General features: G+C 29.2%; 4 protein-coding genes across 4 annotated transcripts; 1 reads left to right on the top strand and 3 right to left on the bottom strand.

The window, feature by feature from the left end:
- Window positions 1-71: 71 nt before the first annotated feature.
- VNE69_12168 (uncharacterized protein) lies at window positions 72-842 on the top strand (the record flags this gene model as incomplete). The annotated part of the gene is made up of 1 exon (XM_065475256.1): window positions 72-842. One exon carries the CDS (start codon window positions 72-74, stop codon window positions 840-842), a length of 771 nt encoding a protein of 256 aa, XP_065331328.1.
- Window positions 843-3,137: 2,295 nt separating this feature from the next.
- VNE69_12169 (putative SP-containing protein) lies at window positions 3,138-3,494 on the bottom strand (the record flags this gene model as incomplete). The annotated part of the gene is made up of 1 exon (XM_065475257.1): window positions 3,138-3,494. One exon carries the CDS (start codon window positions 3,492-3,494, stop codon window positions 3,138-3,140), a length of 357 nt encoding a protein of 118 aa, XP_065331329.1.
- A 5,907-nt stretch (window positions 3,495-9,401) lies between these two features.
- VNE69_12170 (putative SP-containing protein) lies at window positions 9,402-11,771 on the bottom strand (the record flags this gene model as incomplete). Its single annotated transcript, XM_065475258.1, has 1 exon — window positions 9,402-11,771. The coding sequence occupies one exon, from the start codon at window positions 11,769-11,771 to the stop codon at window positions 9,402-9,404; it is 2,370 nt and encodes a 789-aa protein (XP_065331330.1).
- Window positions 11,772-14,651: 2,880 nt separating this feature from the next.
- Window positions 14,652-14,858, bottom strand: VNE69_12171 (putative SP-containing protein; the record flags this gene model as incomplete). Its single annotated transcript, XM_065475259.1, has 1 exon — window positions 14,652-14,858. The coding sequence occupies one exon, from the start codon at window positions 14,856-14,858 to the stop codon at window positions 14,652-14,654; it is 207 nt and encodes a 68-aa protein (XP_065331331.1).
- Window positions 14,859-15,940: the final 1,082 nt, after the last annotated feature.

Below are 15,940 nucleotides of genomic sequence, written 5' to 3' on the forward strand. Positions count from 1 at the left end.
CAATTACGGATGAGAAAAATCTTCCATTTAAAAAGAGAAAAGGAATGTTAAATACTAAATTGACGTATAACATGCCCTTTAATACAAGTAATTATCCTTTCAAACGTCCCCATGAACAAAATAAAGATGATTATAGCCCAAGTGTTAAACGTATATGCAATAAAATTCTTACACATTTAGATGATTCTAATGAGGAAAACGAAAGAAATGCAACCTTTAAGACTGATTATGACTTGTCATTAAAAGAATTGCAAGATCAAATATGCGACTGGAAACAGAATGACCAAAAAACTATGAGAGAATACGTAACAATAGTACGTGATAAATGCACCGAAGAGTTAAAAATATACTTCGATAGAAGAATCAAAATTTACCGAATGGTGTCCAAGTTTAGAAGTACCATCAAAAAAGAGATTCTTATAAATAAAATTAAGAAGTATATAAAAAGTGTTTCTACAAATGACAAACAAAAAGAACTATTATATTATAATTTCGATATTTATATAAATTGCTATAATTTCATCGCAAGCATGACCCCCAACCAAACACAAAGATACCTACACGAAAGTCCTATTGTAATTTCAATATACAAGAAATTAATTAATCGACTTGACATCATATTTAATAAGTTTAAAATATTATCATCTTTTGAAAATTTTAAATTAAATTTAGAAAAAATACCTTCGAAACCATTTACTAAAGATGAATTGTTGGGACTTAAGTTCTTGGAGGAAGATTTTAGGGATTTGTTTAAAAATTTAAGTACTATTTATGAGTACAGCTTAGAAATAATTAAAAGCCTTACAACTTGCAGAGAAAAATATGGAATAAAAATGAAATAATCTGAAAACATCTTTTACTCTTTATACATATAAATTTCATTGTAAAAAAGCAATTAACGCGAGGTATTATTACTAGTACAAAAAGATTATGTTCATTTTTTCATAATTTCCATTTTTGGAAATAGGCCATTCGACCGGTATATTCCAAAAATTGAAAATTTATTTAATTTTATTCGTCGCACATACAATTGATAAAATAAGACGACCTAATAACAATGATTTCTAAAGAAAAACAAACCGACCACTACCCTTGTGACTTAATACCAAGGAAGAGCGATTACACTAGGGATGAATAAATATCGCGTATCCATGACCAATGCAGCAAATTAATTTTTAGTAGAGTATTATCATCATTGAATTGTATTTGCTTTGAGGTAGCTCCTCCGCGGTTCTTCAACCCCATTTAGTTTTTTTAAAACTGCGTTTAAGGTAATATAATAATTAGCCTTTTCTTTTATGACACATAATAGAAACATTTAAACTTCTACGTATACAGATAGTATAAGCACATTACTAAATAGAAATTTAATATACAAAACCATATAATTATCAACCTAAATAAAATCACAGACAGGGGCAAAATTCAGCAATAACGTATAAAATATTGGGTAAAATTTTTTAGAAAATTATAAGAATAGGAAATTTCAAAAAACCTAAACTGAAATGTTAAATAAAAATGTTGTTAAATTGATGCCAAAATACGTAAAAAATATCAGCAACATATTTAAATACGCTTATAGGGATCTTGACGTCCATTATTTGAAATCATACAGAGAGGTTAATTAGATATTAAAATATACCTATGGGAATATGTCCTACACCTAATGAGCATAGAGGCTTCTATGGCCTCACTTTGCTTCGACGGGTTATAGATCCCCATTTTCAATTTTTAAAATGTTTGGCTGTGATTCGGTGGGTTATAATTCCTATAATAGCCTTTCAAGATAATATAGGTCCTCTACATATCCATTATTATGGTAAGGATTTAAGATGTATATCCTTCAATAAGATCGAAGGTATTGCATCTTCGTTTCATTTTTAGTAATCACGCTATCCCCTTTTTTGTATTAGTTCTTTCCACTATTACGAAAAGTTAAAACCCCTTTGACTAATCATCCTCTATAGTATTAATTTGCACTAATTTTACATTTGTCTATCTTTAATCGATTTAATTGCTCTATATGTTCTAAGTTATTTAAATATTTAATTAAGGTAATTTTTCTGATGAACTTCTGACGTTTTGTACGTTACAACTAATCTTTGTTTATATGAGTCACTTTACCCACGCAATATCCAGAATATAACAGTTAATAATGTAAGTAAATGATCTATCTTACTATTATATAGTTAGATTTTTTTAAATAAAAAAAATGGCTTGCTTTTTGGAATTGATCATTAATAACAAGCAGTTTCGTTTAAACCTTTGAATGAATCTCAACTACAGATTGTACATTTCTATTTCTTGTACGATAACCAGATATAGAATTCTTTATACTCTGTATTACATAGGTTTCCTTTTATTTTTAAACAAATGACAATTTTTTGAAAAAATTTGATCTTTGTCATTTTTTATACATTAATGCTGATTTGGGCCGGATAGGCATTTTGTAGACCATTTTAGATTTTATTTGCAAAAGTTATTTATATTTCATTAAAATTCTACGAATTTTATCTTTATGCACTTCAGAAATAACATATTTAATATCAATAAAAAAATTCTGCCATGATTTAATGAACTGTAATGTGGCAAATTTCAACAAATCCAAGTCTTTTTTTATTGGATATTTAAAATAACATACCTGAGATTTGTCTTTCTTAAAGTGCATTCGATAGTTGATATTGTGTATTTGAGAAAATGTTATTCTACTACTTTCTTTTCTGTAAAATATTTGAAAAATGATAAATATTTATATATTTAATTTTGATTAAATAGTGTTTCTATTGTTTAAATACGGGGCTTAGACTATCGAGATTTCAATCACAAAATGTAGTTATAGTTTTTATCATGCAATTATATTAATGTTGCTAGACTTATATTCCCCGCACAAGTTTGATTAAATGATAGTAGTTATAAGGATGCTGGGAGGAATGTCCTTGGAAAACAAGTAGGAACGATATATTATGTTTGATAAACAGAAAGAAAGAGAAATAAAAGAAAACCATTTTTAATGTCTTGTTGTAGAAAGACATTAAAATAAATACAATTTTTATTTATATACATTTTTTATCTGTACTTCATATGTCAGATTAACAATGGCGATTTTCTTTATTCTAACATATAGGCAATTTTAATTTTTAAATCTTGTTTATATTGTTTTTATCGTTTTGTTGTTCCATTTTATAATCATTTTTAATATTTATTATACATTCCGAATAATATAGACGGGATTGTTGTTTGTTTTCCTCTTCTGTTATATATATTGTGCATTCAGAATTATACAGAAATATCTCTTGTTCTTTATCCTCATTTGGGTTCATGTTTCTTGCAATTCCCTTTGGCCTTACAGTTATAACACCATTTCCTATAATATTATTTTCTTTTGTAGTTATATTTACATTCGATACTACTAAATTATTGTTGCCATTAGATGTAGAAGACATATAGGATAAATAATAAAATATTTGACCGACGATTCCGTACAGCAAAAACATGGGGTAAAAAATTTGCATCATTATATAAATATAAACAAACAAACGATTTATTTCCTTTTTCTTTATAAAAAAGTTGATTATTATTAATTCATATTGTATTAATTTATAACTTAAAATCTGTGTTGTTATTGTTTATACACATTTTTTTTCTGTTTACTATGCACTAAAAATTTATTCGATAATAATTTCAAAGTAAATACGAAATATTTTGAACAAAGTCTTTTCAAATGAATAATTGATAGAATTCGATCTATTATTACAGGGTTTTGCATTTCTATATTCCCATAAAAATAAGAAATTTCAATAATAATAAAAAATGTTTAGTAAATAAAATCTTCTCTTGCTCTTGCCTTTTCTAGCCAGCCTATCATATTTCTGTAAAACGCAGGACACTCACGGTTATAATCTAAACTCAAAACGTTCTCAATAATTGTTTAAATTAGACTTTCTGATGAATGAAATGATGAAAATCTTGCCTTGAGCATTGAAAAAAACTCTTCAATGGGATATAGTTGTGGTGAATAAGAAGGCAGAAATTTGTGATTAATGCCTAGATTATTTAATTTTTGTAAAACTTTCCGCGAATGATGAAAACTGGCATTATCCATTATAAGAACTTCACCTGGATTATTTCTAAAAAACATAAAAAATTTATTTTTAACAAAGTTTATAAAATTCTCGGAACTATATGCTCCGCGTTTATACTCAAATGCCAATAATCCATTTATAGTAATTACACACATACAGCTTATATTTTGGCCACTATTTGCTGGCACATTTTTATAGGCTTTAGTATTCTTTTCTGAATATCCGCAACTTAGCATAGTATGAGCGTTAAACGCAGTTTCATCGAGAAAAACTAGGTTTTCGGCCGAGTACCTACTAATTTCGGAGGCATAAATACTTCTTTGGTTTATTTTGTCCAACGAGTTACGTTCAACAGGAATCAAACTGAGCCTTTTTCTTGTTATACCGAGTTTTTGAGTTTTCTCGATATTGAAGATTTTGACAAATTTACATTTGTTCGTATTTTAACTCATTAGAAATTTCCTGTAAAGTCATATCGTTTGCACAGTCAACTATGTTTTTAACAACCCGATCTGTATTCGAAAGCATTTCATTTTGATACAACTGCCGGAATAGACCTTGTAGGTTGATTGTGCTGGTTTCGAATAATAGATGCAACGGTTTTACGATGTAAATCAACCATAGTCGATATTTCGGCTATGGATCGCTTTTCATCTTTTGCCAATTCGAAAACGATATTATTTAATTCGTTGGTTATTGTTTTCCTTATTTTTCTTACCATTAAGGGGATTAAAAAATTCAAATTTTTATAAGAATATAGAAATGCAAACATGGGAATATAGAAATGCAAACAGGGGAATATAGAAATGCAAAAACCTGTATTCATATCGCTTTCAAAGACCAAATTATCCATCTTTTCATTAAATTTTTAAAAACATATTTAAATTAGAGGGATTAGTGATGTTATTATTTGATATTGTTTATAAAATCAATGATATATTTGGACTGAACAATCGAGGAACCCCAAATTTCTTACACGGTCTTATACAGGTATAAGAATCATCTACGTATATAACGACTATTATATCTTGTCAAGTTAAATATATAAATATTTTATAATACTTTCCCAAATAAAAAAATCATTATAATAATTTAGTTACAGATACATTTTGTACTTGTTTTGCTTAGACTTCGTTCTAATATAACTTTTTATCAAACAAGCAGTTTTGATATTAAAGTGCATTTTAGTCAATTGTAGAACATAAACAGCTATATATAACGAACTTATTGATGTATACAGATTGCAAACATATAAATATATTATTTTTTTTGCGCACTTTAATTGGTACAATTTACGATATACATTGAAAAAAAAATTATTTTTTGTTTATTCTAAGGTTTGATTAGAAATGTGTTATATAGGGTTCTAGTTGCTTATAAAATATGACATAACAATCTAAAATACTATTCTTTGTAGACTAATCTTTTTGTAACAAATCTCTTTTAAGCAGTAAGCATTTTACTTGAATTTTCTTGGTCCGCGGTATTTAAAAGCATTATGTTTTTTATATATTTAATTACAAAAAAAATTCTATAAATTATTCTCAGATTTCAAAGCCAATTTGTATAATGCGTTCTGTGTTTGTCACGGGAAAATCGTATTCTTTTAAACCAAAAAAACCAATGGTGCCTTAAAATTAAAGACATAATAATAATTAGAATGTATACAAGAATATGAACCAATTTTCTGTAAATTGAGAGTTTATCGAGAAGTATAATAGGTACATGACCGTTTGGAACCCGCTTTGGGAAAATAAACTTGCTTTGAAATTTTAAAGGACCCCCTTTAAAAAAATGGCAAAATTGGCAAAAACAATGTTTGTTGAGGCAGATGAGGTTTTTAGTGATGTAATGTATTTATACGTGGAATATAAAGAAAAGTTTATTTTGGAAACATTTGATGCTGAATCGGCGTGCGCCTTGCTCGTTTCTGTAACTAGTAGAATACTGCTTTTTCCTTGAGGTGATACAAGAAAATGTATAACCTGTTTCTATTATGATCTCTAATCAATGGGTAGCATATGATGTCACATTAGCTAAGCAAAGGGATGGAGCACAGTACTAAGAATCACTCCGTAAATGCCATAACCTCTAACCTCTAGCGATTCCGAGTCACAATATTATATAATTTAGTTGGTTTCGGCTCATTCCTATAAGAGATATTTGATCTTAACATAAACAAAGAAGAACACTATGAGTACCTTTTACAGTTTCACCAGGCTTTTCAAATTCCCAAAAATTAACGGATAAATTGTCTTCTGTCATTTTTTAAAATAAATCATCAAGTCCTTTTTTTATAACTTTTTTTTATTTTTCCCTTTTTTTGAATTTTTCAAAGCGGGTTTATTTTCCCAAAGCGGGTTCATTTTCCCAAAGCGGGTTCCAAACGGTCATGTACCGTATAATACTTAAAAAATGATAAATTATTATTATGTTGTTTCAAAGAACACTTTCACTATTTTCTACATTTTTCCTTTATCATTTTTAAAAAGCTTTACTTCTCTAATTTAATTGATCGAGCATTTAGATCTAAAAATCAATGTAAACTCCATTTGTTTAAATATTTCAAGTCGACAATTTGGAAGCGTTTACTGGCGTCTTGACATTTGAATCCTTCTTTGAGGTAGAAAACTGTGGTGTAATATTTTTTGTAGTTTTTTATCTATATAAACTTGTCAAGATCTAAGGATGTGATGTTATTTTGAGTTATCCCGAATCAGCCTTTTCAAATAATTTTTGTTATTTGTTGATTTTTCCAACCTCGCATTTTAGGATTTCGATTAAAAGAAATATCTAAAATACTATAAATACAGATATTTTTAAAGTAGCCTTGTTTTATACATTGCCTAGTTTTCTATATAGTTTATGCTAAACATATACAGCAGAAGATCTATTTTACAGAGTATTGATTACCTACATCTACAGATCATATATATATATATAAGGATTTCCACTTTTGTTCAGTTGTGTTTTTTGAACATCACGACAATTTATAAAAGGTGCCCTTGGCCGAGTGGTCGAAGGGATGTTCTCATTGACCAATGGGCTGGGTTCGAGTCCCAGGGGCACCAAATTGTTTCTACTTTCTATGATGCAGTTGGAACAACTCAGATGATGAAAATGTCCACGGTAATCATTAAGTTGATTCAATGAAACTTGTGTGTGTCCAGCCACAAGGGGATTAGCATCTAGTGTAGAAACGCACCTCAAGGCCAAAAAGCAGTATCGCCCTTTGGTGACTTAATAATAAATAAAAGTATCTAATAGGTACGGCCTAGTTGGAGCCCATGGCTGGTGACTCTAGAGTAGGATTCTAGAGCTAACTAAGAGACTAGACGAAGTAGAGCAGTAGAAAGTCTTCCGGACCCTATTCTACAAGATTCTTTAGCACGGCGCAGAAAATTATGGGAGAATGGTGATCAACGCAGCCCAATAAAAATGCCGGGCTGAGGATGTGGTCGTGTAAGGAGCCGTGTGTGCGATACAGATGATTGTAGGGACCTTTGAGTCAGTACGATGATGTCTCTCCTCGGGTTATAGATAACCATGCCCGTTAAGTATATCCGCTGTGAGGTCACTCTGGACGCGATTTGAGGTATAAATGGAAAGTGTTCTCCTGGAGCCAAAGTCCAATGGATACGGCGGAGCTTGCTGCACCGGCAAGTTATACGGAGGGAGTTTTAGTGAGTAAGAATCTCACAGTACCAGTTGGAAAAGGATCACACCTAAATCCCTCTGGTCCCTATGTAAGGTTTCTCCCTACCTCTTACTTGCAAAGAAAAAAAAAAAAAAAAAAGACAATTTATAAACTATAGACTATGATTTATTCCTCTATGGTTTTAAAAATTTTAATAAATATGCTCCTTACGAATCTTGTATATGATAAAATTTTTATCTACACAATTAAAAAAATTATTTAACATTGTATGTCTTTTCCTTGTGTTTATTGGATGGAAGATTTTAAATAATTATTAGTTCTTTCGATTATTCAAGGCATAAAATTTTTTGAACGTGTTTATTTGTTATATCTATTTCTTCGGTGTTGATTCTTTCAATTACTTCATTGCCGAATATTATTATAGTTTCTGGGCATTGTCGTATAACAAAAGTTATTACAAAGAAATACAAACAAGAAAGTTTAAAATGACTATAGAAAGCCTAACTATGTCAGTCAGACATGGACTTGATACTGATCAGGAAGGAGTATTTGAGAGTCCATTGCGTGGATTCCTGAAGGAACTCCGGGAACTGCTAGAAGAGACTGTAAGCGTATCTTGAAAAAAGTTGTTAGTAGGTAAGATATTTTATTCATGTTCAAATAAAGGATTTTATTACAAAGAAATGATATATGAAAGCTATTTCTACAAAAATCCTTTTATATCCCTAGTGTATTGTTTACGTCAATACTTTACAAAATAATCTACGTTAAACATCAAAATATGAAATAGTTATGTCGCTTTGAACAAACTATTTTTTTTAAAAATTAAATAGTTTTACGTTCATTTAGACCAGTTACGTCGGCGTTAGTTTTCCTCTATAAATTTTCAAGTCTCCAAGCCGCATGTTTTATACTTTAATATATATTTATTTTACTTATTTTTCATGTATCTTTATAGACTCTCTCTTAGAAACATAATTAAAATCTATGATCAATCTTAAACACTTAAAATATTTAAAATTGTACAAAAAGACTATTTTTTTCGAATTTGTAGGATTTTTTATTTTTATTTGATCTGATAAAAATCATACATCTACAACGAATTACAAAATGCTTTATTGTTATTGGCGCGCTTTACAATAACAAGTAAATATATTTTTTCGTCTTTATAAATTATACGATATGCTTTTGGTTTGTTATTGACACTACCCGCTGTTTGAATTTTAGATTTTTTTATTAATTGTATCTAAAAATACACTTTAGATTCCCCTATGTTAGGAAAACAAGTTCAAAACATTTAAAAATTTATAACTTTGTATTTTACTAATTATTAAAATATTGCTTCATTATTGTCATTTAAATGATCTTAATAAAAAAGTAACTGAACATTTCAATTGTTTTTTTCGTCACTCGAAGAAAACACATTACTTGGATGTCTATTATCTATTTCTATAAATTAGGCCATGATTCAATACATATTTTTGACGAAAATATCATGTAATGCTTAAAATTTTTAGATAAAAGATAATTACAATCACAGGAGTTGTATCCTCATTTGAGCAAACGTCGATAGCAATGTATTACGTCGTTTTATGGGTAAAAATTAAAAAAAAAGTCAATCAGTTAAATAAACGTTATATATACATTTTTTTAATTACATTTTAATTGTTCATAACACTTGATAACCAGTCACGAATAGATTGCTTCTTTTTAGGTATCATTCGAACTTCAATTTGAGCAGGTAAAGTAAAAATTTTTATAGTTGGATGCACTGAGGTGTTCGAAGCTTGGCCCTTAGATGTTTCTTTTGATTCATTAATTACAATAATCTTTTGGGTATTAAGAGACTCTGTCTTTGGTTGTACTAAATTTTTTTCTCTTGATACTTCTGTTGATAAATCTACAGGTTTTTCCTTTGTATTTTCTACAGGTTTTTTTGTTGGTAACTCTACGGGGTTTTCTGTTGGTAACTCTACAGTCTTTTCTACAGGGATTTCTGTTGGTAGTTCTACAGGCTTTTCTTTATTACTTTCTACGGTAATTTCTGCTGGTAACCTTGCAGGCTTTTCTGATGATATCTCTTCAGTCTTTTCTTTAGTAATTTCTACTGTCTTTTCTGTTGGTAACTCTACGGGGTTTTCTGTTGGTAACTCTACAGTCTTTTCTACAGGGATTTCTGTTGGTAGTTCTACAGGCTTTTCTTTATTACTTTCTACGGTAATTTCTGCTGGTAACCTTGCAGGCTTTTCTGATGATATCTCTTCAGTCTTTTCTTTAGTAATTTCTACAGTCTTTTCTGTTGGTAACTCTACGGGGATTTCTGTTAGTAACTCTACAGTCTTTTCTACAGGGATTTCTGTTGGTAGTTCTACAGGCTTTTCTTTATTACTTTCTACGGTAATTTCTGCTGGTAACCTTGCAGGCTTTTCTGATGATATCTCTTCAGTCTTTTCTTTAGTAATTTCTACAGTCTTTTCTGTTGGTAACTCTACGGGGATTTCTGTTGGTAACTCTACAGTCTTTTCTACAGGGATTTCTGTTGGTAGTTCTACAGGCTTTTCTTTATTACTTTCTACGGTAATTTCTGTTGGTAACCTTGCAGGCTTTTCTGATGATATCTCTTCAGTCTTTTCTTTAGTAATTTCTACAGTCTTTTCTGTTGGTAACTCTACGGGGTTTTCTGTTAGTAACTCTACAGTCTTTTCTACAGGGATTTCTGTTGGTAGTTCTACGGGCTTTTCTTTGTTACTTTCTACGGTAATTTCTGCTGGTAACCTTGCAGGCTTTTCTGATGATATCTCTTCAGTCTTTTCTTTAGTATTTTCTACAGTCTTTTCTGTTGGTAACTCTACATTTTTTTCTACAGGCTTTTCTTCTGGTAACTCTACATTTTTTTCTACAGGCTTTTCTTCTGGTAACTCTACAGTCTCTTCTACAGGTTTTTCTTTAGTAATTTCTACAGGTTTTTCTTTAGTAATTTCTACAGGTTTTTCTTTAGTAATTTCTACAGGCTTTTCTTTAGTAATTTCCGCTGGCCTTTCTTTAATAATTTCTACAGGCTTTTCTGATGACAAATCTACAGTCTTTTCTTTAATAATTTCTACAGGCTTTTCTTTAGTAATTTCTACAGGCTTTTTTGATGGTAACTCTACAGGCTTTTTTGATGGTAACTCTGCCGGCTTTTCTGATAGTAACTCAACAGGCTTTTTTGATTGGTTTTCTACAGGCTTTTCTTTATTACTTTCTACGGTAATTTCTACTGGTAACTCTACAGGCTTTTCTGATGATATCTCTTCAGTCTTTTCTTTAGTAATTTCTACAGTCTTTTCTGTTGGTAAATCTGCAGGCTTTTCCTCTGGTAACTCTATAGTCTTTTCTACAGGTTTTTCTTTAGTAATTTCCACCGGCTTTTCTTTAATAATTTCTACAGGCTTTTCTGATGACAACTCTACAGTCTTTTCTTTAATAATTTCTACAGGCTTTTCTTTAGTAATTTCTACAGGCTTTTCTGATGGTAACTCTACAGTCTTTTCTTTAGTAATTTCTACAGTCTTTTCTGAGGGTAACGCTACAGTCTTTTCTGCTGGTAACTCTACATTTTTTTTTACAGTCTTTTCTTCTGGTAACTCTACAGTCTCTTCTACAGTTTTTTCTTTAGTAATTTCTGCCGGCTTTTCTTTAGTAATTTCTACAGGTCTTTCTTCTGGTAACTCTACAGTCTCTTCTACAGGGTTTTCTGCTGGTAAATCTACAGGCTTTTCTATTGTTAACTCTACAGGCTTTTCTTTATTTATTTCTACGGGTATTTCTGTCGGTAACTTTACAAGCTTTTCTATTGGTAACTCTACAGGCTTTTCTTTATTATTTTTTTCGGGGATTTCTGTCGGTAACTCTACAGGCTTTTCAGTTGCTTTTTTTATAACCTTTTCATCCACAATAGTTTTTATGGATTCAGGCGGGCTCCCAGTAGTTGTAGCTTTTACATATGAGTTTAGTGCTATGCTAGAAACTATAATTAGATTAAATTTCATGTGGGGTACGATTTTTTTTTCTTTTATCTACTTTTTAATTTAGCAAACAAACAAAAAAACAAATAATTTTTTCTTGCTTAAGATATTGTTATTGCATTTATTATATGCTATTGAGAACTTTTCCGTTTTGTTTGTTATGAAATTTGTCATCGTGACGTGTGATATATGACAATAAATTATTTTTTTTTGGTTTTTTACAAGAGAAATTTGTGCTTTTTAAAATTTTTGTCGGCTATGATGTTTTACTAAATGCGTCACATAATACTAATTTTTAAAAATTTAATTTTCTATTCTACTAACGTGTAGTTTTTGTTGAGATCTTTTCTTTTTGTGATATAAGATTCAAAACAAATAGATCTCCTTAATTATTAAAATATTTTGGATATTATATACATTTACTAAGCTACCATGTTTAATTAAATTTGTATTACTTTTTTTGATAAAATTAAAACATTTAAATCTTTAAGTCTGTTGTTATTTTATTTGAATTGTACTCATATAAAATTGTAGAAATAAATTTTTTAATTTAATGTATTAAAAATTGACTAAAAATATACAAAACTAATTTTGTGATTTAAGCATGGTCTCATCTTTAGTTGTTTCGTTTATAAACTACTCGTCTTCTGATACCTGTCATCCAGCAAACGGTAGACATCAGACTTAATCATTATTTCCGATATATGTATAATACACAATCCTATAATGATGCCGTCCTTGAGCATTTTTTGGTGTTTGCACGTTTAATAAGATAAATATATTCTATAACTAGAGTAATTACATTCTTATCATCAAATATCTGAACTTCAGTTTGCATTATATAAATGACTAAAAGCTTTATTGTGTCTTTTTGGTACCTTTAGATTGTATATGCTTTTATAATATAGAATATAACAAGTGAGTTTGTTTTATTAGCAAACATAAAAGTTAATTTTTAATAATGTTACTACTAATTTAAAAATGGCGTGGTTTAAATATTTCATAATTATAAGGTTTAGATAAAGTTCTAAAATATAAACTTTGCTTTATAAAATACAAAACAATATTAATAGTTTTTTTATTTTTAAGATCTTTATTCATAAAATTAAGGGGGAAATATATAAATTTTGAAAGGCACCCGGGGTTTTCGTCCCGGTTTTAGGGGTTAAAAAAATAAAAAAAATAAAAAAAACGAACTTGTTTATTTTTTTATTTTTTACCCCTATGACCTGGCCAAAAAGGATCATTAAAAGCAACAGGAATATGGATCAAATAATAGATAAAAATCTATATATTTATAAAAAAAATAACAAAACTACTAAAAAGTGGCGTTGCAATGTACGAAGCTGTAATGCCAAAGCCTACAGTAGTATTGTTTACGTCAATAATTTCGAAACATTAATTATTTCTTCTGCTCATAATCATGAACCAAATCCTGAACTGGTCTGTAAGAAGAATAAAATAGATAAAATGAAACGGGAAATTATCGACAAAGATTCTCCTAGAAACATTCTTTCTGCCTTAAGAGGAGCTGGGGAAGAAACAATCGCCGCAATAGGTCCTATTGAGCCTATTGCAAGGATATTAAGGAATGCTCGGATGAATTCCTTTAATCCAAAACCATACGCCAACCAAAAATTGGGTTTATGTGTTGATTTTTTTTCAAACATACAGGCGAACAATGGTATCGATATGAGCCTGAAAATTACGGGAGTGACGAACCCAATGACAGTATAATAATTTTTTATACAGATTCGGCTATAGTAAAATTGGCTCTATATGACGTGTGGGCGATGGATGGGACCTTACGGTGGTTCCAATTTCATATTTTCAACTTTACACAGTAGTTTTATCCGTGATGCGCACGTATTTCCTATAATATTTGCAATTTTGAAAGAAAAAAGTTTTGAAACCTATTGTTTTTTTTTGTTTCAAATGTTAATGAAAAGGTTTCCAGAGCTCAACCCAAAGTTAATAAACCTGATTTTGAGTATGCTGCGATAAGAGCATTTTCTATAGTTTTCCCGAATTGTCAAATTTCAGGTTGTCTTTTTCACTTAGCTCAGGCTATTGTTAGGCGTGTTAAAAGTTCAGGACTTTCTTCTGTTTACACATGTTTACCTATGATGAAAAAGTTTGTTTTGTCTCTTACGGCACTTGCATATGTTGAATATGACGAAATATTGTCTACTTTTTTGGAACTAAAACAAGACAGAAATTTTCCTGAATGCTCGACTGAGTTATATTGCTATTTCTTTACAAATTATATTGATTTAGGATGCCGTTTTCGCGAATTTGTGGCACACGCGAAATAATATGGATATAGATTTTCCAAGAACGAATAATGCTATTGAAGGTTGGGTAATACCTTTAAAAACACATTTGGTACTAGTCGCTACAGTTTTTATCAATTAATGAGCAAGTTAAAAAATGAAGAAGATATAGTTAGAATGAAGATATTCCAACAAACAGTTTTAAATCATGTTTTCGAACGTAAACAAGAATACATAGATAAAAAGATTTAAATAGCTAATTTTTTGAATAAAACTGTGGATGAAGGGTTTGGTGCAGATTTTGTCTTTGAAATTATTGAAATATTAAAGTTTCATTTTTATTTTTTTCGCCACAAGTTTCGTTCCGGTCACCGTTTAATCATCTATACGACAACGATGAAAATATAGTAGCATATTATAACTTATTTAACACTATTGATAAAATAGAATCTATATTAATAAGAATTTAATAATTTATAGCTATAAAACACTACTTGACTTCAGAATGAAAACATAAAAAATAATAGATTGAAGACAGGAAAATAATATAAAAAGAAGTGCTATGCAAATATTTGATATTTAGTATGAAACATACTACTAGTCTTTGAAACTATACTAATATTTGAAAAAACTATACAGATTTATTAAAAGGAGTGTCATTTTCTGAATAAAAACAGCAGTTCTTTCTGTTTCCGGATTTCATCGTGATAACTACAGAAGGTTGCGATTCTTTTGTATTTTCATTCGTAGTTTCAATAGTATTGTCGCTCTTTGATGCCGAAGAAATAGCAAATACTTGAAGAATAATACTTAACAAAGCACCAAATGAAAGTTTCATTGGGGTAAATTGAATTTTTTCTTTTATAGACAATTAATGTAAACAAACAATCTACTATTAAAAATTTACATCTATTAAAAATAAGGACAATAAACAGTCAAAAGGTCCTTTACAAAATAACATATTAAAATAAGATAGAAGTAGTAAACAAACAAACAATTTTTTAAAAATTGAAGTAGTAAACAAACAAACATCTTTTTGCAAATGTCAAAATTTTTAATAGTATAATCAGGAAGCAAACAATAATTTTTCTTTTTAGATGTCAATTTGACCAATTTCCACTTTACGCCTCCCTACATATATAAATACCAATTTTTAAAAAATATCCCTTTTTTTGAAAAACCAAAATGTAAAAAAAGGAGGGGAAAATAAATAATTTATAAAGTAGAAAAAATAGTTTTATTAGGAGAAAGGATACTATTAGCCCACGCATTTAGGGCGCTACGATTTTTTTTCGAACCCCAAAAATGAAGTGCAAAAAAAGGAGGAGAAAGTAGGGGACAAAAAATACTGACCACTTTCGATAGTTAAAATTCTTAATAATAACATAAAACGACTTCTCTAAATTTTTAAACCACGTTTTATCCTTTCTTTGGGTTTCAATATATGATTTACATTTTAACAATTTATAAAAATTTCTTAAATTCTTAATAAATAATTCTCTTTAAAATGATCGAGAAGTACAAAAATATCGAAGTAATCATAGATGCATTATTAGAAATTAAATTAACCACTATTTTTTGTCCACTTTGGATTGGTAATTTAAAAAAGATGCAAAAAACATCAAATAAACTCATTTGTTCAACAAGAACTTGTAGAAAATATATTATTATTACAAACGAAAAGCATTTTTCAACTCACGATTACCATGGTTAAAAATATGTCAAGGGATTTTTTTGTTTATTGATAATAACCTTTTAAAAATATAAAAAATATATAATCTATAAGTAGAAAAACAATTAATGCAATTATTAGTGATGTTAGCAAAAAAGTCACGGTAACAAGAAGATTGGAGGACCAGGTATCATTGTAGAGATTGACGAATCTAAATATACAAAAGAATTACAATAAAGGACACAAAG

This window comes from Vairimorpha necatrix, chromosome 12 (genome assembly GCF_036630325.1).
Source record: "Vairimorpha necatrix chromosome 12, complete sequence".
In the NCBI taxonomy this organism is placed as follows: Eukaryota; Fungi; Microsporidia; family Nosematidae; genus Vairimorpha; species Vairimorpha necatrix.